This window comes from Diabrotica virgifera, chromosome 6, assembly GCF_917563875.1.
Source record: "Diabrotica virgifera virgifera chromosome 6, PGI_DIABVI_V3a".
In the NCBI taxonomy this organism is placed as follows: domain Eukaryota; kingdom Metazoa; phylum Arthropoda; class Insecta; order Coleoptera; family Chrysomelidae; genus Diabrotica; species Diabrotica virgifera.
The window spans coordinates 175035845-175058612 of record NC_065448.1 but is presented as its reverse complement, the minus strand read 5'-3'; the positions used below and the strand labels follow the sequence as shown (position 1 = coordinate 175058612).

At 34.6% G+C, this 22768-nt stretch overlaps 1 protein-coding gene across 1 annotated transcript in view; it reads left to right on the top strand.

The window, feature by feature from the left end:
* The first annotated feature begins 2603 nt into the window (after window positions 1-2603).
* Window positions 2604-22768, top strand: part of LOC114329917 (regulator of gene activity) — a 189187-nt gene continuing 169022 nt past the window's right edge. The window contains exon 1 of the mRNA XM_050653369.1: window positions 2604-3059. Within this exon, the coding sequence (XP_050509326.1) occupies window positions 2911-3059 (149 nt within the window). The 5' untranslated portion in view covers window positions 2604-2910. The remainder of the gene's footprint in view (window positions 3060-22768) is intronic.

Sequence of the window (22768 nt, the reverse complement as noted above, 5' to 3'; positions counted from 1 at the left end):
TTTAAAGCCAGTTTCATAGAAATTTACCTGTTAATAACAGCCAATATATGTTAATAGATTTCAGTAGGTCACTAATTGGAGTTAAAATCAGTAGGTCCACTGAAAAATCAGTAGACCTGGTAATCCTGTTTTGACAAGCGGCTGGACAGCTGAGTCAGCGCTAGGCGTTTAGACGACATCGCTGGAAGTCAACCGCTGAGAGATTTACTAAAGCGTTGGTTTCCTCGAAAGCGGCACCGACCAACTGCAACCGTAACACTGCGATGAATGACGTCATAAAAAACTGTACCACGCAAAATAATAGCGTTGGTTTCCAAGGATGCGTTGGAAGCCATCGCTTGCTGAGTTTGCACATTCCATTGCCGCTGTGAAGAACCTTGAATTTTTCACCGTAAACTGACGTAATTCATCGCAGTGTTACGGTCGCAGTTGGTCGGTGCCGCTTTCGAGGAAACCAACGCTTAAGCTTTCAGTTTTCCCTATCAGCGCTGGATACAACCACTCAGCCGATTTCTGCTGCTCAACCGCTGTGGTCGTCCGAACGCAACCATTGATTAAAGCAAAAAGTGATGTTTTGATTGAATTTGTTTATTTTGAAAAATAATTTAATACGAATAAAACTGAAAATATTCAATCAAATACTAAGCAAAAAATTAAAGATAATCCTCCAATTTCAAATAACAAAAAGCGGGAGAAAGGAAAAGTGAGAAATAATTTTAGTCAGTGAATATCAGTGACTATCGTTTCTATTCTTCTTTCTTTTATAAACATGCTAAATAATAACTCACAATTCACTATGAATTTGCGATAACCAATTATCTTCACTGAATAGTAAATTCTCCACGTCTTAACGTTATGTTAACGTTTTTTGTCAACTTTGGTAGCGCATACTGTGGTAGAGCTTTGTATCGAAATTATTTTAAAATATTATACTTGACAAATAGGTCTGGATCCCGCGTATGAAAAAAAAGTTGATTAATAGCAAGCTGAAAATTTGTTAATAGCTTAAGGGTGTCAAGTCAGACAAACTTTGATATATGGGAACTCTGGAACAGGGGAAGTTTTAATTGTGGAACAGGTTAAAAATTTGGAACGGTCAGACCACGAAAACGGCACATGTATTTTGTCCGACAGAACAGACAAACTCTCCGAGCAGAGATTAAAATCTCATGCAAAAATCAGACTGCTATTTATCACCAAATGGGCGTTTTAATGAGTGGAACATGTAGAATATGTCAAATGGCAGGAATTATGACAGGTGATAAATAGCAGTCTGATTTTTGCATGAGATTTTAATCTCTGCTCGGAGAGTTTGTCTGTTCTGTCGGACAAAATACATGTGCCGTTTTCGTGGTCTGACCGTTCCAAATTTTTAACCTGTTTCACAATTAAAACTTCCCCTGTTCCAGCGTTCCCATATATCAAAGTTTGTCTGACTTGACACCCTTAAGCTATTAACAAATTTTCAGCTTGCTATTAATCAACTTTTTTTTTTCATACGCGGGATCCAGACCTAAAAACTGAATAACCATTTTCATTTCAACCATTTTTACTTTTATTATACTTGATTATACCCCAGTATATACAGTGATGAGCGCGCTAATAACCAGCAAAATAACACAAAAGATGGAAAACATAATACATTGCGAACAAAAAAACATAGAGAAATAAAAACAGGTCTCTATGGTACAACTTCAGTCAGCAATTTCCACCTCCACTAGTTTCATCTCTTTTTGTTTCAGAATGTATTATGTTTTCCTTTTCCATCTTTTGGGCTATTTTGCCGGTTATTAGCGCGCTCATCACTGTATAACAAATTTAGTTTTTAATACTGTAATTATACTTTTTAAAAGTCTTGAATAAAAGAACAAATGTGGAACTTTGTAATATTTAAACAAGATTTAAACTGCACAATACAAAACGGTTAACCACAAAATATCAAAATAAAGCAAGAGCTGCTTAATATTTAAGAACAATTTAAAATTTAATAACTAAACAAATAAATATTAAAGCCGCATGGACAGAACAGTTGAGAGGAGAAACTTTTATTAATCAAGTTGAGATCGGTTTCACTGGGTTTATAAGAACATTATAACAAGTCGCACGTTAGTTATAATACAGAGTTGATATTACTCAAAGCAAAAGAAAGAATGTGAAAAATTATGGAATTTAATTTATATTATAAAAGAGATTGAAAACGAAAATTGGCTAGTCTATATTCTCAGCATCTTATAAATAGAATCTTAGTTGAAAAGTGTTCGTTCTGGAAGAGTATAAAATAATTTAGTATAACGCACTCTAAATTTTTTTTATTCTATTCGAAGGTAGACAACCCACAATACGCTGAATGTTGTAAATAAGAAGTATATTAATTTATACAATTATTGCTTAAATACACTTTACAATTTATTATACATAGTTTATAAAGAGTATCTATTAGTTGAAAATTAATATTTTAACTTCTAGGTGAATGTAGCTGTTTAGCCGCAAATACGAGTATTCAATTTTTTTCTTGGGTGGCTATCGTGACTGAAATGTAAGTGGCCACCGGCAGGAGCGAAAAGACGAATGTAACTGTCAAAACGACATTTGACAGTTTGACAGATGGTTTCATTATCGCTTATTGTTGTAGGACAATAACATCTATAAAACAATTTGCTGTAAAATTATATGCTGGAAGATCAATTTTATAATAAAAACACCAATATTTATATAAGTCTACAGCATAGAAGTTGATCCTAACATCCAATTTGCATTTATAAGTGTCAATCTGTGAGTGTAGTGTTAAGAAGTACCATTATGTCTTTTTTGTGCTAGTTGTTTCTTACAAGGTTTTTTTGTAAAGAATTATTACGAACTTTTTGCTATTTTCGTTATGCTTGAATGTGGCCTGCCCCATAAGAGATAGCGATGGCGAATTTGAACTTTACAAGAAACATTGGAGGAAACAATCTTGGAAGAACAAGTGTTAGTTTCGGTAGTAATTCTATGTCTGGACATGTTACTCCTGTTCTCGGACAAAGAATACCTTCGGAGCGACGAGCCCTTCCTACTATGGGGTAAGTAGTTTTACACATTTTATTCACTTTTGGTTACAACTTAGCTTTATAATAAGCCTCTAAATATGGGCATTCTTAAAAGGTTGTGATGTTAAGTACTAGTTTAACTAAATTAAAATTGTTACATACATTCAAAAGCCTATAAGTATTTCATTCATTTTTTTCAACTACAATCTACTTTATGAAGAGAATTACGTAGACTGGTTGAGGGTCCTTTGCTTCAAAGATCCAATGATCGGTTTTAATTAACATTAATGTTGAGTGCTCTTGAATTAGATCATGAGATCTTTTTATTAGAATTCACGCTGTAGAGGTGATCTATAAGTTTGTTTATGTATATTAACACATTGAATGCTGTAATGCGTATAACAATAAAGAGTTTCTGGGCCGACCGAGCTGTGGTCTATACAGTATAATAGTCAATGATGAAAATAAGCATGAATCATATATGATTTGCGCAGTGTTCAATGTGTTAACAACTTCTGCTAATTCGAGGTAGCATTATTAGTTGTTTATGTGCATTTAAATTTAGAGATCTTGATAAAGTGTTGATCATTTATAATGACCTGCAGAATTTTGGCGTAAGATATTGTATGATGTTTATACTACTAGGTATAATGAACCCTAACTGATGAGGTTACTAAATAAAGTCTTATGACTTTTCAGAAACTGCAACCTGTATGTACAGTTTCTGTATTCTACTATACTGATGTTTGTATTTTTTAGTGAATGATTTTCATAAAATTTTGTCTTTTTTTGGTAATAGATTTGATTGTAGTGAGATTTGATTTGACTTTTGTAAGGAGTAATCAATCAAACAAGTTTTTAGTTCTGCTGATAGCTATCGGATAGGTTTTAAAGATTATTTGTATTAAAGAATTTTACTTCAGTAGTATTTTGTATTTTGACAACGAAACCCGATTTGGGCTTCGAAACGTTAATAAAATCATTTTTTGGTAAAATTGTGGCTTATTTCCCATTAAAAGTAACTGATTATAAAAATGCCACAAGAAAATAGCTTCAGAACAACATTACTTCTTGTATTGATTAGCAGCATTGGTTTCATATAGCACTTACCATTAACCCTTTCGCTGTGGATGACTTGAAAGATATCGTTCGCTTAAGGCTGACAATATACCTACTAAAGTAAGTTATGTGCCTGTGCTGATGGTGTTGAAAGACATCATCTGCCTGTGACTTAAAAAGCAAATGTCGTCTTTCAACATCATTCACAGTGAAAGGGTCAATTAAACAAATATTTAGTAACTGCATATATTGATGTTGTCTATTTTCTTAGGTCCTTAAATTTTTGATTAACATTTACTAACTTTCAGATTATAAAATATTTTTTTCACAAAGTATAATTGTTAGAATTTGGTATTTTTTTAAATAAGTTGTTTATAAGTGGTCTATAATAGTGTTATTCTAGGTATATCTTGATTCTTGTGGTTTCCCACTGGACATACTTTCAGAATTATGTTGATCACACAACACAAATAATGTAGCAAATATTAGAAAATTCAATCCAACCTTAGCTAATATAAAAATATATCTGTGCTTATAAGGAAGCACCCCTGTCAGACTTCATTAGAATGCAAATATTGCAATGGGTCGGACATGTGATAAGAATGGGAGAGGATAGGCTACCAAAAAGAGCACTGAATGCTAGAATGCAGGGAAAGAGACTGGTTGGAAAGCCAAGAAAACGCTGGGAAGACACAGTAAACAGCGACGCACAATCTTTTTTAGGACTCTGTGTATGGAGAAGAGCAGCCACAGACAAGCAAGGGTGGAGGCAAAAAATAAAGGAGGCCAAGGCTCAATTTGGGCTGTAGTGCTGTAGAAGAAGAAGAAGATAAGTAAAAAGGTCTTAACTAAAAGAGTTTTTAACATTTTTGTAAACATGTGAAAGACGACCATGGACGTCATGTCAAATTTCATTTGCATCTGTAGATGTAATGTGACATTTTTTGACACCTATTTTTTGTCACAACTTGTTACTTTAAAAATGTCATCTATAGATGTTGTGTCACACTAGATCAATGGCCGTTAGAGATCTATAGACGTTCTGTCCATCAGCGTGTTAACATATTCATCATAATTTTCTTGAAAATAAAAATAATTTAGAACACAAATAATTTAAATTCAACAAAATGAAATTTTTCATTAAAAATGCACACTTAAAGCTTTGACAGATTTATTTATCACTTGGCAATATATCATTGTTTGAAATGGCTCTAAACCTTGATGGTCAATCTGTCTGTATTGGGAAATTTGAGGTGGCATTTGGTATCATACACTTCTATAGACTAACTCTCCTCTCATTCCTCAGGGTCATAATTTTTATTTATTTATTATTTATTTATGGACCAAAGTCCATTAGTACATAATACAATTAAAATGTCACACAAACTAGAAAAACAATTCAAAATAAGATCTAGTACAAAATTGGTAAATACATAATAAACAATAATAAAATTACTTGCTCTCATTTAACAATTGAGAGCTAGTCCTATAATCAGCGCCGGATAAAGGGGCGGGCAAGCCAGGCGACCACCCAGGGCACCAAATCTTGGGGGGCGCAAAATTTTGAGGTATGCCGATATATGTATAAATAAAATATTTTTAACATCCATTCATTTTTTGGACTTTATAGATTATCTTTGGGCTAAGATTATTCCTAAGACAATTATTGAATCGTAATACGAAAACTATTTCTACCTCACAAAAACAAAAATTCTCTAATAAAAATAATGCAACCTAAAAATTGTTATGGCTTTTGTCATTTGTCAGGTACTTATCACTTTTATGGTACATAACAATGTTATATTTAAAATATACGAAGAGCAGATTTACAAAGTATCAACAAATTTATGAATAGTCAGTGATATTATTATATTTGCGCTTGTCATCCTAGCTTCAATGGTTAAATAGTTTTGTCTTTCTGTTCTGTAAATTTTGCATTATCAACATTGTCGTGTGTCCGTGGGTGTGCTTTTTCATATGAATATAAATATAGAAATTTATTTCGAATACTTCGTAAGCGTTAAGATGTTTTACTTTTTACATATAAACGGCGTGCCGTATGAAAAAAAAAGGAAGGATAGATTTTTGTATCACAAATTGAACGAGGAATTCCAAAATGATATTATGTTTGAAATATCTCAGTGGCGTACTATGTTTTTCTTTAAAAAAATTCAGACCATTACCTGTATTCGCGCCAATGGTAGATATAAAATTCTTAATTTTATGTCAAAAAATGCACAATAATTATCTCTTAAAACCCATCAAATTTCATTTGCATATCTCAACCGGTTTTAGAGCAATAAATAAATCGTCAGTTTGTCAGAAAAATTTCAACACCCCGTATCTATCTCAGAAACGAAGCATTTGCGGACATACCTTTATAAAGCAAACTATCATTGATTTTTCATATCGAATTACCCCTTAAAGTTTGTCGCAGTTATTTAGAAACACCCTGTATATAAGGATTTCCACAGTTTTCACTGTATTTCTTCACTCAACCGTTCTCTTCAGTTCTGTCTATTTTGCCAGCAGTCCCCTTCCTGCCGATTTTTTTTCTATTGCTTCGTCCATTTTATCTCTGCTGATCGTGCTGAAAGCCAAATAAAATCCATTAACCAAAGGTCTGCTTTTGCACAGAACTTTGTTAGTTCTGTAAAAATGTTTTCTTTTTTCATTGATTCGTTAATATCTTGTCTATACACTGCATAGATGCTCTTCACCAGTGAGGCTTTGTTTTGTTAAAGAAGAATCAAGTAAGTTTGCAGCATAGTGCACAGGCTTCACTGCAATTTTTTTTCTTTTTTTTTTTATTTAGATAAGCATTCCTTTTCTTCCGACTTACTGATTGAAAGTAATGGAATATTCTCGGTAAATATATTTCTGTATACTTAAATGCCTCAACAACCTGGGATATTTTAAACATATTGCCTTCCAATAAAGTACCTAACCCATTTCACATTTGGTATTACCACAACTGCTCCTTTTTGCAACGTTATCAAAAATATTTCATCATCCAGACAGTTCTGTTTAAAATTCCGTGAAAATTTTAAATGTTCTCCCTCTATGACGGTAAGCTCGGTAAAGCAATTTTAGACGCAATAATGTTATTTATACAATTAAGGATTGAACCCCCATCTAGTTTTTACAGGGAGTTAATGATATAACTTTATTGTAGCTTGGAATTTTTTCTTTTTATTTATTATTTCTCTTTAGAAATATTCCCATGCATAATAGCTATTAGCTTTAGGCATTTTTAATATAAAAATAATGAAGGTAATGTTCAAAACAATGTTCCTTTTGTACTTGGCAGTGGTGAAGTTTCGCCGGCCGTGGGAATTAAATAGCGCTACTTCCATGTAAATTCAAATTACGTCACTGACTCTTATGTCCAAAAGGCTTTTGGAAATATTCTCAAAAGTTCTCGGAAATATTATGGAAAGTTCACGGAAATATTCTCGAGAATTTTCCATTGAAAATTTCCGGGAATATTCGCGGTCAGGAGAATATTTCCATTTTTTATAGGCGAATATTCTCGGAAACTTTCCATTGTTCACGAATATTCGCTTGGAAATATTCTCGACTCACATCACTATGTATATGTAGTTCATATCATTAGCTACAATCCGTAAAAGTTTCAAGTTTTTACATTGTAAAAAACAAGAGAATTGAAGCATTTTCTATTAAAATCTTTTTTTATTTAAACAATTAATAAACATAAACAATTTTTTATTGATTATTCGTGTATTGTTCCCGCGAATGCATATATCTGCAAATTTTCATTCATTTGCATTGGAGAAAAGGCACTCAAATTAATGTTTAAAGATTTGACGCAAACTATTGAACTAAATAAAAGCGTAATATAATATAAGCGTTAATAAGTGGTTTAAAAAAACTAATTCTAAACAACACCATGTTGACATAGTGTAGTTTACCTCCGAGGTCCAGAAATATATAAAACACAAATGCATAATACACAAACAAATAGTACAAAACTCACAAAATAGTCAGAATTTGATATCCACAGGAGGGAACAAGCAAAACCCTCAGATTTTTTCAAATGAAAGCATGGCTGTTGCCTATAAGATTGAGGCTGAGTAAGTTACCTGTCGGTTTTGAAAAACATACTTAATCCTCTTAAAAATCTTTTGGTTGTATTTTTTGCGCAATTTTTAAAACACTCTTTTTTGAAAATGTTATCCTGAGTGGAAATTGAAATGACAAACAACAGTTGAAAATGTAATTTTTATTACAATCAATTGTGGCTTAATCACATAAATGTGTTATTTAACTGAGACATGCCACAAGAAAACATTTTCAGAAGCTTTTTAGTCTATCTGTAATAACTTTTAGGCAAGGCGCATATTGAGATACATGCGACACAACCCATTCAGGGTAGCACATACATGTGTCTGTATCATGTGGCTAGCATTGCATGCCTGCATATTAAGACACAGCGCAGTGTAGGCCATGAATTCCCAAAAAAAAAGATGTCGCTCAGTGTTCAGGACACAGATATTGTGTGTGTGCATGCATACCTGACTTGAAACTTAAATCTAGTAATAAATTTTCCATGATCGCAAACGTAGAAAACAACACAACTGTGTGAGTTGTGTGACAATGGGTGGAATGCATAAAACGTAGTACCTGCTAATGTTTCAAGTATGTACTACATTTTTGAAGATTTTACTACACTTACAAAGCATTACTACGCTTACAAATGCTTTGTGAGTATTTTACTACATTTATAAAGCATTTAATGCTTTATAGGTGTAGTAAAATCTTCAAAAATGTAGTACATACTTGAAGCATTAGCAGCTACTACGTTTTATGCATTCCACTCAATATGCGTTTAGCCGACTCAGCCCATGAATTTCATGCAATGTGTTGCTTGTGCTGCGCGGGTTGTGGGCATGTGGCTCAACGTGTGCCTTGCCTTATAGTGATTTTGCTGTAACCTAAAGAGGGTTACAGAAGCTATATTTTTATACCATTTTTACTGATACTTCGTACTACATTTTCCTGTGTGCCATATTATTAAAGTTTAACAAATTTAACACATTAACCGCCCAATTCAAAATTTTTGTTTTGGCTTTCAGGCCCCGTGGTTAGAATCTCAATCTTCTTCTTCATGTGCCGTGCTCGATTATCGAACGTTGGCTATCAAATTGGCTATAGTAATTTTGTTAACGGCAGCTCGGAAAAGGGATGCAGAGGATCTGTTATACCATTCTCTCAGGTTTTTAAGCCATGACGTTCTTCTTCGACCTGGCCCTCTTCTTACGTCTACCTTGCCTTGTATTATTAAATGGAGTATATTATATCTCTGGGTGTCGCATAACATGGCCAAAATATTCAAGTTTTCGATTTTTAACTGTTCTGACGACTTCTGTGACTTTTCCCATCCGGTGCAAAACAACTTCGTTACGAACTCTATCCAGCCAACTTATTCGTAGGATTCTTCGGTATACCCAAATTTCAAAGGCTTCCAATTTCTTGAGAAGAGTATCTGTTAAAGTCCAACCTTCGACACCGTACAAAAGAGTAGAGAACACATAACATCTCACTAATCTAATTTTAAGATTCAAAGTAATGTTGTTTCCACATAAAAGTTTCTTTATCTTAAAGAATGCAGCTCTGGCCTTCTCTATACGTATTCTAATTTCTTTGCTCATGTCCCAGTTCTCATTTAGATTACAACCAAGGTAGGTGATACTGTTAGTTCTTTCTAATTGTTCACCATAAGCTGTTACTACTTCCGGTTGTATTGGCGTCTTACTGACAACCATCACCTTGGTCTTTGCGGTGTTTAGCTTGAGTCCATATTCATCACACGTTGTGGTAATCCTATTAATCAGATGTTGAAGTTCTTCATAATTGCTCGCAATTAACACCGTGTCATCCGCATATCTCAAATTATTAATATTGACGCCATTCATTTTGATACCACATTGAGCATTATCCACTGCTTTATTGAAAACAAACTCAGAATAGATGTTAAATATTAGTGGGGACAAAATGCAGCCCTGCCTTACTCCTCTTCGTATTTGAAGTTCTTCAGACGTGTCCCAGCCAATCCCGATGTTTGCACGTTGATGCCAGTAAAGATTTTTGATAATGCGTAGGTCTTTATCATCAATACCCACTTTCTGAAGAATAGCAATCATTTCCGTATGTTTTACCCGATCAAAGGCCTTCTCAAAGTCAATGAAACACATATAAACCGGATGTCCGACATCTCTGCATCTCTGTACCATAACCTGAATATTAAAGTGCTTCTCTGGTCCCAAGGTTATTGCGGAATCCAAACTGTGTATCACCAAGCTGTTCTTCTATTTTTTGGTACATCCTAGAGTGCAAAATTCGTAGAAATATCTTTAAAACATGACTCATCAAGCTAATGGTTCGGTAGTCACTACATCTTTTCGCGTTTGCTTTTTTAGGTATCGTCACAAAAGTCGACAGCAGCCAATCCGTTGGTATATAGCCAGTTTGATAAACTTTATTAAAAAGATGAAGGAGAGATCTTTTACCTGAATTTTCGAAGAGCTTTATTATTTCATTCGGTATTTCGTCTGGTCCCGTCGCTTTTCTGGTCTTTGCTAATCTTATTGCTTGTTCAATTTCGTCCATAGTTATGTCAGGTCCTGTAACTACTTCGTTAATTTCAAGCTCGGGCCTTTCATCATTAAACAGTTCCTCAATGTATTCTTTCCATCTGTCTATTTTATCCAAATCAGTGATAATCAGTTTTCCGTCTCTATCAACGATGTTATTTGCATGTTTTTTGTTCTGACCGGTGAGTTCTTTTATTTTTTTATACATATTAAATGAATCATGTTTTCTCTGCAACTCTTCAATTTCTAAACATTTTTTTTCAAAGTATGTTTCTTTTGCCGCTCGTATTTTAGTCCTTATCTCTTTATTAATGCGTTTATACATTTCGATGTTTTGATTCTTAAATTTGCGTCTTTTTTCCATCAAATTCAAAATCTCATCGTTCATCCACTGTTGCTTCTTTTGATTTTTCTCTTTGAAGAATCTCAATGTTATTGTGAAATATATTTAACTCATATAACGCCTGGGCCAAACAGGGTGTGAGTTAAATACAACTCACGTGGCATTTTAATGTGTTAAGATATTCATTGCTAGCAGTAATTCTGTATAATATTACAATTTCATATCCTACATAATATGTTTCCCATATTGTTTTAGAAGCAATCATTTGTTAATTATCCTTTTATAATTATTTATATAGGTAAATATCATTGCTTGCAGTCATTCTGTATATTACAATTTTATTCATATCCTACATAATGTTTCCCATATGGATTTAGAGGCAATCATTTGTTAATTATCCTTTTACAATTATTTATCTATATAGGTCCAACAAGATGTTTATTCAAAATCATCTGCAATCATAATAATTTTATTTTTGTCCAAACTCGTAATTTTACAAATTATGAAAGGCATTTTTATTTACTCTGATGCATACACTAGATTATCTAATTGATAAGATAAGAATGTATTTAATTGTTCAAATACTAATAAAGCATCTTATGGGCTATTAAAAATAAGTTTGTTCCAGCCTTCTTATTTTTATATAGTTAAAATAATCAGTTAAGTTAAACCATGAAGTTAAACCATACTATTTTTAATTTTATCTATCATTAAGGAAGTTTTATAATCTATAAATGGAGATTAATTATATAAACAAAAATAACTGTTGATGTTAAAAACACACCACCATATTATTTAAAAATTTAAGTGCCAAATAAAATTGTTATTGAGATATTTACACTTTTATTTGTTATGCAAACATATTATAATTAAAGTTTTATGATATGAAATGCAAGGTGGTCTAAAATAAAGATATAATGTTGACCTTATGATGCCCTAATATTTTTTTTCATTTTTAAATTTACAGATATAAAGTTTAGGAAATAAGTATTTTCTTTGTGAATTAGCCACAATTTAAAAATTACAAATACAGTAGAACCCCGATTATCCGTGTGTGGATTATCCAGGCTGCGGATTATCCATGCTATGATTTTTCACGGTGGCGCCCAAAATCCCGACAGCCAAAATCCCGACGGCCAAAACACCGACACGCCAGAATCCCGACACGCCAGAATCCCGACATGCCAGAATCCCGACATGCCAGAATCCCGACACGCCAAAATCCCGACATGCAACAATCCTCGCATAAGTAAAAATTCCGACCACTACATTTTGAATATTTATTGTTTCTTTTTCAAATGCAATCCCAAATCATATTATAGAGTATTGAAATGGAAAATTATTACTTACTAATAAGTACGGGTACTAAACACTTACTAATAAAAAATCATTTAAACACTTCTTTTATAATATAAAAGATATACTTACTGAAATGGAAGGTTGTAAGTGACATGATAATATCTATTATATGAAAGTAAACTTGAATTCAGGATTTGATTATAGGTACATTTTATTGGACTATATATTGCCAAAAAAACTAATTTAATTCATATACCCATGTTAGAAATTTTATTTAGAAAATTAGTTCATATTAAATGGTAAATACTTTTGTTTAGTAACAAAAATAAAAAACAGATGACCATAAACAATAAACAAGAAATAAATGTAATTACGTTAAGTATATATGTTAAAAAGAAACTTATCAAACCTGTCGTGATTCTGGCCTGTCGGGATTTTGGTCTGTCGGGATTCTGGCGTGTCGGGATTTTGGTCGTCGAGATTGTGGCTGTCGGGATTTTGGCTGTCGGGTTTTTGGGGTAGACCCGATTTTTCATTACTTATTTTGCATTTTTGATGGTTTTTTTTTGGGAATAGCGTCACCTTAAATCATTCGGCAGACACTCTATAAGCTATAATAGAAATGCATAATGCAATATCGCTAGCAACAGTGCTCGGGAATTCTCTGAAAATCATTCACTAGCCATCTGCTGTTGCTACATGTTACGCCGAATGTGTGAGATTTGGTTGAACGCTAGATCACTACTCTGCTATATTCTTATTAACATGTGTCTATGTTTTCAAAAAGGTAATAACTAGTTGTAAACGCAAGAGAAATGTTTAACAATTGAACAAGCAGAGATTTTATACAGAAGTGGAAAGGTGAAAGCTTCGGATTATTATCACGAATCTATGAAGTTGGCAAGCAAACAATACAAAATTCTTCTGCTTATCATGAAAGGTAAAATCGGGGGCTGCAGAGGAATTGGAAGAAATCAGATGTCATGGTTCAAGAACATTCGCGATTGGATACTAATGCTCAGTTCCAAACAACTATTCCTATTAGCTGAAGACAGTGAGTAACTCGCCAATGTTATTGTCAACGTTATAGCTCCTTCCCACGGTCTGCGATTCTACGGATCATCACGCACAGCCGACGACTACGGACAAGAACGCACCGCGGACAGAGGTCTTCCCATGGTCCGCGGTCCGCGACAGTCTGTTTTTTTGATTGAGATTGAACTATTTAACTTTATTCCTCGCTAGCGAAAGCACTGACGGTGTCACTCATGTGACTCACTAAATTTGTAATTTAATTTGGGTATTGATTACATTGCATTTCTCTTGTTTCTTATTTTTTTCAATGTTTTCGTTAATAGCATGCGGTGTGAAATGTGTAGTATGCACATTCCGTGTAAATCAATAATTATACACATATGTGTTTTATTTTTATCAAAATATCGAATAGTCACAGAAAGAATCTCCCTGCCCACCAGTGGCGTGGGTGCCTATAATTATAATGATAATCTAAACTTCAGAAAAATAATAGTAAGGGAAAACAAAGTACCTACATATACGAATAATTAATTAAATTAAATAAAAACTATAAATAAATAGCTTTTAGAGGAGAATTGATCTATGAAGAGTCAATCTGGATTAATTCTCCTATCGTAAAGCAAAAAAGAGCAAAAAAAATAATAAAATAACTACATAAAAAACTATTATATAGACAAAAAAAAATTGTAAATAAAAATGAAAATTTACCCTAAATTAGTATGGTGGTAGTAGGTGAAATGGAATGGGAAAACCAAAATCCAAAATTTGATAATATACAGAGTCACTCTCCCATGTTAGAGAAAGCAGATGTGAATCCAACTGTAAGAAAGTCCGGACTGGCCCTAACTCCTCCACCTTTACTCAAAAATAGAACACACAGTATTTCTTCGAATGAAAACAGCATAAACGCCACCAATAGCCCATCTCAATGTGCCTCAACGTCGACATGCGTATCAGGTAACAAACCAGCACAACACACAGAAGCTACCGACCAATCTCTTCAGAATAATGATAATACAGGCTGGACGTTAATTCCAAATAACAAGCGCCGATCCGAAGATAGTCCTCCGAATAGAAGTAAAAAGCAAACTACTATTGAGGATTATTGGTTACGGAAACCTACGCCAACGGCCAATAGATATAGCCCCTTAGCTACTGATGATGATGATGTACAAGAAGAAAATGAAAATGAATCCAAAAAACCTCCACCAATATTTATTCAAAATGTCGAATACATACAACCGTTACGTGAACTGCTTGACGAAAAATACCGAGAAAAATACCAAATCAATATACCCTTAAATGCCTTAGGGATAACCAAATTAAACTTCAAGTTGATTCACCTGACAACTATTCAGATATTGTTAAAAGTTTAACAGAAAAAAAAAACACAATTTCACACATATCAGATAAAACAGGACCGTGGATTTCGGGTAGTTATCCGCAATATTCACCCCACAACAAAAGTTAATGATATTAAAACGGCACTCGAAGAACTAGGACATTCAGTGAAAAATATTTCCAATATAAAACGAAAAGAGGATACAAAGGAACTACCACTGTTTCACGTAGAATTGGTTGCAAATGCAAATAATAAAGACATTTATAAAGTCAATAAACTGCTTAACACAATTATTGAAGTTGAACCACCACATCCCAAAAGAGAAATTCCTCAATGCCACAGGTGTCAACATTTTGGACACACTCATAAATATTGCAACAGAATGCCTCGATGCGTAAAATGTGCAGCCAACCACTTGTCATCCGAATGTCCAAAACAAAAACGAATTACAGATGTCAAGTGCACAAATTGTCAAGATAATCATCCTGCCAATTATAGAGGCTGTTTAGTTTATAAAGAGCTCCAAAGCAAACAATTTCCAAACCTGAGGGAGAAAACACAACTAATCATCCAACTTCGTCTAGTTTCTCAAATACTCGTCGCTCATCTGTTACATATGCAAACGCTGTGGAAGGACGAAATCAAACCACCACCGCATTTGTCCCAAACACGAGCACTACACAAGAAAAACTGAACACAACAGAAACAAGTAACAGTTTAGAACTAATGGTCCAAAAACTTATGAAGAGAATGGATAAAATGTTCGACCTTCTCATAACTATGCTCTCAAAACTTAATGTATAACACTAAAATTAAAATTGGATACTGGAATGCAAACGGTCTCACAAACCATAGTGAGGAGATTAAGGCATTTATAAAATTAAACAATCTTGATATCATGATGGTCTCTGAAACTCATATGACACCACATCCAATGGGAAAAGGTCATGGTGGAACTGCGTTAATCATTAGAAGTAATATAAAACATCACGAAATAAATAAAGTATGTGAAATAAACATTCAAGCAACCTCGATATCCGTAGAACTTAGCAAGGGACATATAACGATGTCAGTTGCGTATTGTCCCCAGGTAAAATAATTAAAGAGGAACATTTCTCTAGTTATTTCAATGGGCTTGGTCATCATTTCATTGTAGCCGGTGATTTTAATGCAAAACATACAAGTTGGGGTTCAAGATTGATAACAACACGCGGAAGAGAACTTATTAAAAGCTTAAACGACAATAATTTGACTCCAATTTCTACTGGACAACCAACCTACTGGCCTACGGATAGAAATAAAATTCCTGATCTCATCTACTTTGCTATCGTAAAAGGAATTAGTAGTGACTTTTTAAATATTAAACCATCCTTTGACCTTTCCTCGGACCATTCTCCCATATTTATTGATGTGATGGAACATGTATGCAATACAAATAAACACCCCTCCCTTTCAAATCATAAAACAAATTGGGGTCTATTCAAACTTAACATCCAAAATGCAATTAATTTAAATCTTCCTCTTAAAACAAATGAAAATATTGAGGAAGCAGTCCATCACCTTACAACAATCTTACAACAGGCAGCTTGGAGCGCAACTCCAGATCTAAATCAGAGGAATAACTATGCACCATATCCACACCATATAAAAATCCTAATCAACCAAAAGAGAAAACTAAGAAAACAGTGGCAAACTTCCAGATCTCCTGGGGACAAAACTCAACTTAATCGGGCTACTCGCATTCTTAAAAGAGAACTACACAAATACAAAGATCAAGGCATAAATGAATTTCTGGAAGGTCTCACTGCGACGGATGACACAAATTACTCTATTTGGAAACTCAAAAAAACTTAAACATCAGATCAAGCATGATGGACCCATTAGAAAGAAAGATGGTGATTGGGCCAAGGCAGATGACGACAAAGCCCAAGCTTTCGCTAATCATCTCAGGCAAGTTTTTCAACCTCATCCCAGAATTGTCCCTACGGAAGAAGAAGAATTCATTCACAAGAGCTTAGAGGTACCCTACCAGATGTCACCTCCGATTGAAAATATCAAAATAAATGAAATTAAAGATTTAGTTAAAAATCTTAATTACAAAAAAGCTCCAGGGTATAATTTAATATCGGGAAAAATCTGCAAAAACTTACCTGAAGAAGGACTTCGGTTGGTTATGTACATATTCAACGCTATAATAAAGTTAGGCTATTTTCCGTTTCAATGGAAAATGGCACAAATTATTCTAATACCGAAACCAAATAAAGATCCGCACGAACTACCATCTTATCGTCCAATCAGTTTGCTTTCCATTATATCTAAGATATTTGAAAGGTTACTCCTTCAAAGAATGAATCCTATAATCGAGAGACAAAAGTTGATACCGGAGTACCAGTTTGGATTCACGCAACAACATGGAACAATTGAGCAGGTACATAGGGTTGCCAAGGTAGCAAGAGATGCAATTGAAAAGAAAGAATACTGCACTGCAGCCTTTTTGGATGTCTCACAAGCATTTGATAAGGTGTGGCATGATGGGCTGCTATCTAAAATAAAAACTCATTTTCCCCTGCCTGTATATACACTTCTGAGATCCTATCTTACCAATCGATACTTCCAGGTTAGACATAATGAAGCAGTATCAAACATAACTCCAATTCTATCAGGAGTACCCCATGGCAGTATATTGGGACCAATTTTATACTTACTCTACACAGCAGATATTCCCACAACAGCAAACAGCACAATTGCTACATACGCAGATGATACTGTTATAATGGCCTCTAGCTCGGTTCCAGTTACAGCGTGCCAAAATTTACAACATCATTTAAATGGTTTAGAGAAATGGTTACAACTGTGGCGAGTTAAAGTAAATGGCAGCAAATCTGCACATATAACATTCACTTTATGCAGGGAAAGTGTACCATCTGTGCATATAAACAATACCATCATACCCACAAGAAATGATGTTAAATACTTAGGAATACATTTTGACAGCCGACTAAATTGGGGAAAGCACATCTGGAAAAAAGACTACAACTAGGAATAATATACAGGAAAATGTATTGGTTCATGAACAAAAACTCCAAATTAAGTCTATACAATAAATTATTATTGTATAAGTCTATCCTAAAGCCAGTTTGGACTTACGGTATTCAGATATGGGGTACAGCATCTAATTCCCATTTACTGAAACTTCAGCGTTTTCAATCAAAAGTCTTGAGACATATTACCAACGCACCGTGGTATGTGCCTAATTGTTATACATCGAGACCTTCAGATCCAAAACATTAAAGACACACCGTTGTCTCACTCAGTGGAACCTACAAAAGTAGACTACTGAAGCATCCAAATACGCTTGCGCAAGACCTACTTAAGCGACCGATGAAAGGAAGACTAAAACGCCGTGACCCATTAGACCTTTCTGTACCTGTAATTACTGAAACGTAGACTATATAATTTAATGTGTGTGTATTTTAACTATTGATGTTTTTTTTATATGTTCGTAAAATATGTTTTTGTAAATTTTTATTTAGATCTCAGATATTTTTATCAGAAATGTATCGCAAAGGATTTTCATCACTGGATGGATTTCCACTATGTTAATGTGATAAACCTATTGCTTATTGTTTTTTTTAATTGTAAAAACAGATTGCAGTAAATAAAGGATGTTTAAAAAAAATTTTTAACAAAATGTGTTAAATTATCAACTTGTAAAAAAAAATCGTTGGCCAAAAACAAATTTTGGACCAACTTTGGATATGCTTTATAATAGGTAGTGTCAAAGAGGTAGTGTCAAATTTGGCCGGAGCATTTTAGCATGGGTGTTCTTCTTTATTTAGTTAGGTGTTCCATTAACAAATGAGGTGTCAGCTGGCCCAAAACCGGGGCTTTTAGGTAAAACAAGATAAAATATGAAACTAGATGGAAAAACCCTACAACTTATATGTCAAATGTTTATCTCCGTGGCTTATATCCATCATGGCCTAAAATACCTAGCTCCTGGCTTTCACCCAGGTGAGTCGGGTTTCATTCCCCACGTTGGAAGTTTTTTTTTGTTTTAAAATTGACATTTTGATTTGAAAAAGAATAATTTTTCTAATACCACGTTTTTATTATTTAGGTATACGACACAATATAAAAAAAGTCTGTAGGTATATCTTTTGTATATCCATTTGATCATAATATGATGACCTCAAAGTTGTTGTACCTACATGAACCCGGGCAGGTTTCTGAGTTAATACGACCAACCTAAGTAATCATTATTTACGCAGACACCACAAAAAACTATTGTTTATTAAAAAAAAGGGTTGTTTAGGTTGTATGTATCTTTTGGTTCTACATCATATAAAATTAAGAAAAAACAGTTTGTCCAGGAGGGGGCGACCCCCAGATTGGTCGTACCAACTCAGCAGCCTTCAGGGGTTCATGTACAACATCTTTGCTTAAGGTCATCATAATATGATCAAATGCATAGTTTACGATTTGTGTCGTATAAATAATAAAAACGTGGTATTATAAAAATAATTATTTTTCAAATCAAAATGTCAATTTTAAAAACAAAAAAAGACTTCTAACGCGGGGAATCGAACCTGACTCGCCTGGGTGAAAGCCAGGAGCTAGGTATTTTAGGCCATGTTGGATGTAAGTCATGAAGATAAATATTTGACATATAAGTTGTAGGGTTTTTCCATCTAGTTTCATATTTTATCTTTTTTTGCCTAAAAGCCCCGGTTTTGGGCCAGCTGACACATAATTTGTTAATAAGCTTTGGAATACCTAACTAAATAAAGAAAAAACAGCCATGCTAAAATGTTCCGGTCAAATTTGACACTACCTCCCGGGCTATAAGTCCCCCGTTCAATTAAATACAAACGCTCAGCTAGCCTAAAGTGAAAGTATTCCTTTGTATCCGTTTGGATACAGGTGGCCTAAGTGATCAAAGTGATTTGTATCTGTAGATGTAAATGATACAACTGGCGTTTAACGTGTTAAAAAATCATGACAGCGTCCGCACGAGCCCATAACGCACCTTTGATCTTTACCGATTTTCGACGGATCACCACAGACGTGTCTGTGCTACCAAGAACGACCACTTCCCACGGTGCGTGGTGCGAGCTGGTCTGTGTCCGTCCACGAAATTGCCGATCCTGGGAAGCCGTTGTTACTACGGACCAGCACAGACGCGTCTATGCTACCACGGACGATACACTTCCCACGGTGCGTGGTGCAAGCTGGTCCGTGTCCGTCCGCGATATTGCCGATCGTGGGAAGCCGCTATTAGGGGGACCTAATATGGCACCGGAAGAAGTAGGTACATATGTATGTGTACACATATTGTATCGTATCATATATGAGAAATTAATGTTCGGATTATCCGTGCTTTTCAATTATCCGTGCCCGTGTCACGCCTGGTCTCGTGGAGCACGGATAATCGGGGTTCTACTGTACTTTATTTTCACTTGCTGTTTTCTGTGCATATAAGATTTTGATTAAACAATAGGTATATAATGAAATGTAAAATATTTGCCAAAAATGTTGAGAGACCTTACCAATTAAAGTCTAATCACAAAGCAGGAAGTTTAAAATTTATTGGTTAAATTGAGAAAAATTGATTGATGAAATAGACAAAAACCTATAAATTTATCATTTCTATTAAAACTAACTGGTTCCAGAACCTGAGAAAATAGTTCAGCTATAAGGCTTCAACTGCCTATAGCAAAAGTATGCAAACATACAAAGATTGTGCTGGACGGGTCAGCTTATAAGAATGAATAATAATAGAACACCTAGGAGAAAACTTAGTGCAACTATGATTGGACATTGGCCCGTAGGAAGAGCAAGGAAGAGGTGGATAAATTAAGTGAACACCGATTCTAAGAAGATATGGAGGGTCGATAACTGGAGTAGAGCAACCAGGGAAATATACGCTGGGAGATGGATTGCATTCGATTTGTGAATGCGCCAGGAAACTTTGTGACCCATAGCCATGAGATAATATTGAAAAACTGCATTTGTACATACAAAAATGCATTCTTAAAGTGCATCTCAAACAATAAAAAAATTCATAACTGGTCAATTATCGGCTGAAATGAATTCAATTTTGTCACCCAGGAGTTTTTGTGGTCGCTGAATACGAATATGACATTGGAAGTGATCTCCGGAGTACCTGGTGCTCAGGGTACCTACTGTTTGTCTTCTGGAGTTGTCGGCAAACTCATAAAAAATTAGTCAAGAATCATTATTCGGGGGTTTTTGGGGTCGCTGAAAACGACTATGACGTATGACGTCGGAAGTGATCTCCGGAGTGCCTGGTGCCCAGGGTGCCTACTGTTTACCTCGTCTTCTGGAGTTTTTAGCAAATTCATTAAAAAATTAGTCAAAAATCATTACTCGGGGATTTTTGGGGTCGCTGAAAACGAATATGACGTCGGAAGTGATCTTCGGAGCACCTGGTGCCCAGGGAACCTACTGTTTACCTCACCTTCTGTTTTCCGCAAATTCATTAAAAAATTAGTCAAAAATCATTATTTGGAGTGTTTTTGGAGTCGCTGAAAACGAGTATGACGTCGGAAGTAATCTCCGGAGTACCTGGTGCCCAGGGTACCTACTGTTTACCTCGTCTTGTGGAGTTTTCGGCAAATTCATTAAAAAATTAGTCAAAAATCATTACTAGAGGATTGTTGGGGTCACTGAAAACGAGTATGACGTCGGAAGTGATCTCCGGAGTACCTGGTGCCAAGGGTATCTACTGTGTACCTCGTCTTCTGGAGTTTTCGGCAAATTCATTAAAAAATTAGTCAAAAATCATTACTCGGGCGTGTGGCTAGTTCTGTTAATAATTTGCAACGAAAACAAAAGTTATTAATTAGTGGATTATGGTCTGGCCCATATCTGCTCCTGGATGTGCTGCAATATACAGTCCCTGCTCAATTTATTAGACTCACCCTAGTAATATCAGTTTTTTTTTAATTTGAAGCACCTTAAAAGTATGTTCATAGTCATACAGAACTGCTGAATGGGTTAAATAACATTTACTTAATAATCATGCTACATAATTAAGTTAAAAATAGTGAAACTTTTGATTGAATTGTGAAAAATTGACAGATGGCAATAGAATGGGGTAAAAGGGTGCAATGACTCGACTTTTTTCAACTTAGTTTTTTAATTAAATTAGTGATTGGTGATCAATTTTTTGTAAAATTTGCAGTGGTGAGTGTTAATATTGCTCTATTTTAATGTTAGTTTTTAATTTGTTTAATTTATTTTAAGATATTAATAGAAATATGATAATTTCTAAAAGATGAATATCTTCGTTACTGCGTTCTCTTCTGTTACTGCTCTATTAGAAAATATCCCATGTTGTCAAAGAGAAATAGCAAAAAAATGTGATGGATCTTACTCGTCAGTTCAAAGGTTGTGTCAAAAACCTAAAGAAAAACAACCTGTTACATCAATTTGAAATGGTCGATATGCCAGAAAAATTTCAGTCACCTCCAGAGGGCAATGAATTTTAAAGAATTCAGTTGTAAAATACAGAAGAGTCATCCATAGCGATATAAGGAATAAATTGGAAGAAGCTGCGTGTTCAGTATCGGAGTCCACTGTACGCCGAAATTGCTACAGTATCGGATTAAAATGGCATAGGCTCGTTAAGGAACCAAAACCATCACCACAGATGTTCAAAAAACGCTTAGTTTCGGCCAGTTTGCATAAATATTATATGACTAGAGAGTTTTTATGCAAATTGGCAAAACTAAGCGTTTTTTGAGCATTTATGGTGATAGTCGACTGTTTAGTTGGTTCCTTAACTGGCCTCTGATGTTTGAATCCCATACTGTACAGATTTCGACGTACAGTGGACTCCGATACTGAACACTCAACTTCTTCCAACTTATTCCTTATATCGCTATGGGTGACCCTTCTGTATTTTACAACTGAATTCTTTAAAATTCGTTGCCCTCTGGAGGTGACTGAAATCTTTCTGCCATACCAACCCCTCCAAATCGATGTAACAGGATGTTTCTCTTTAGGTTTTTGACTCAACCTTCTA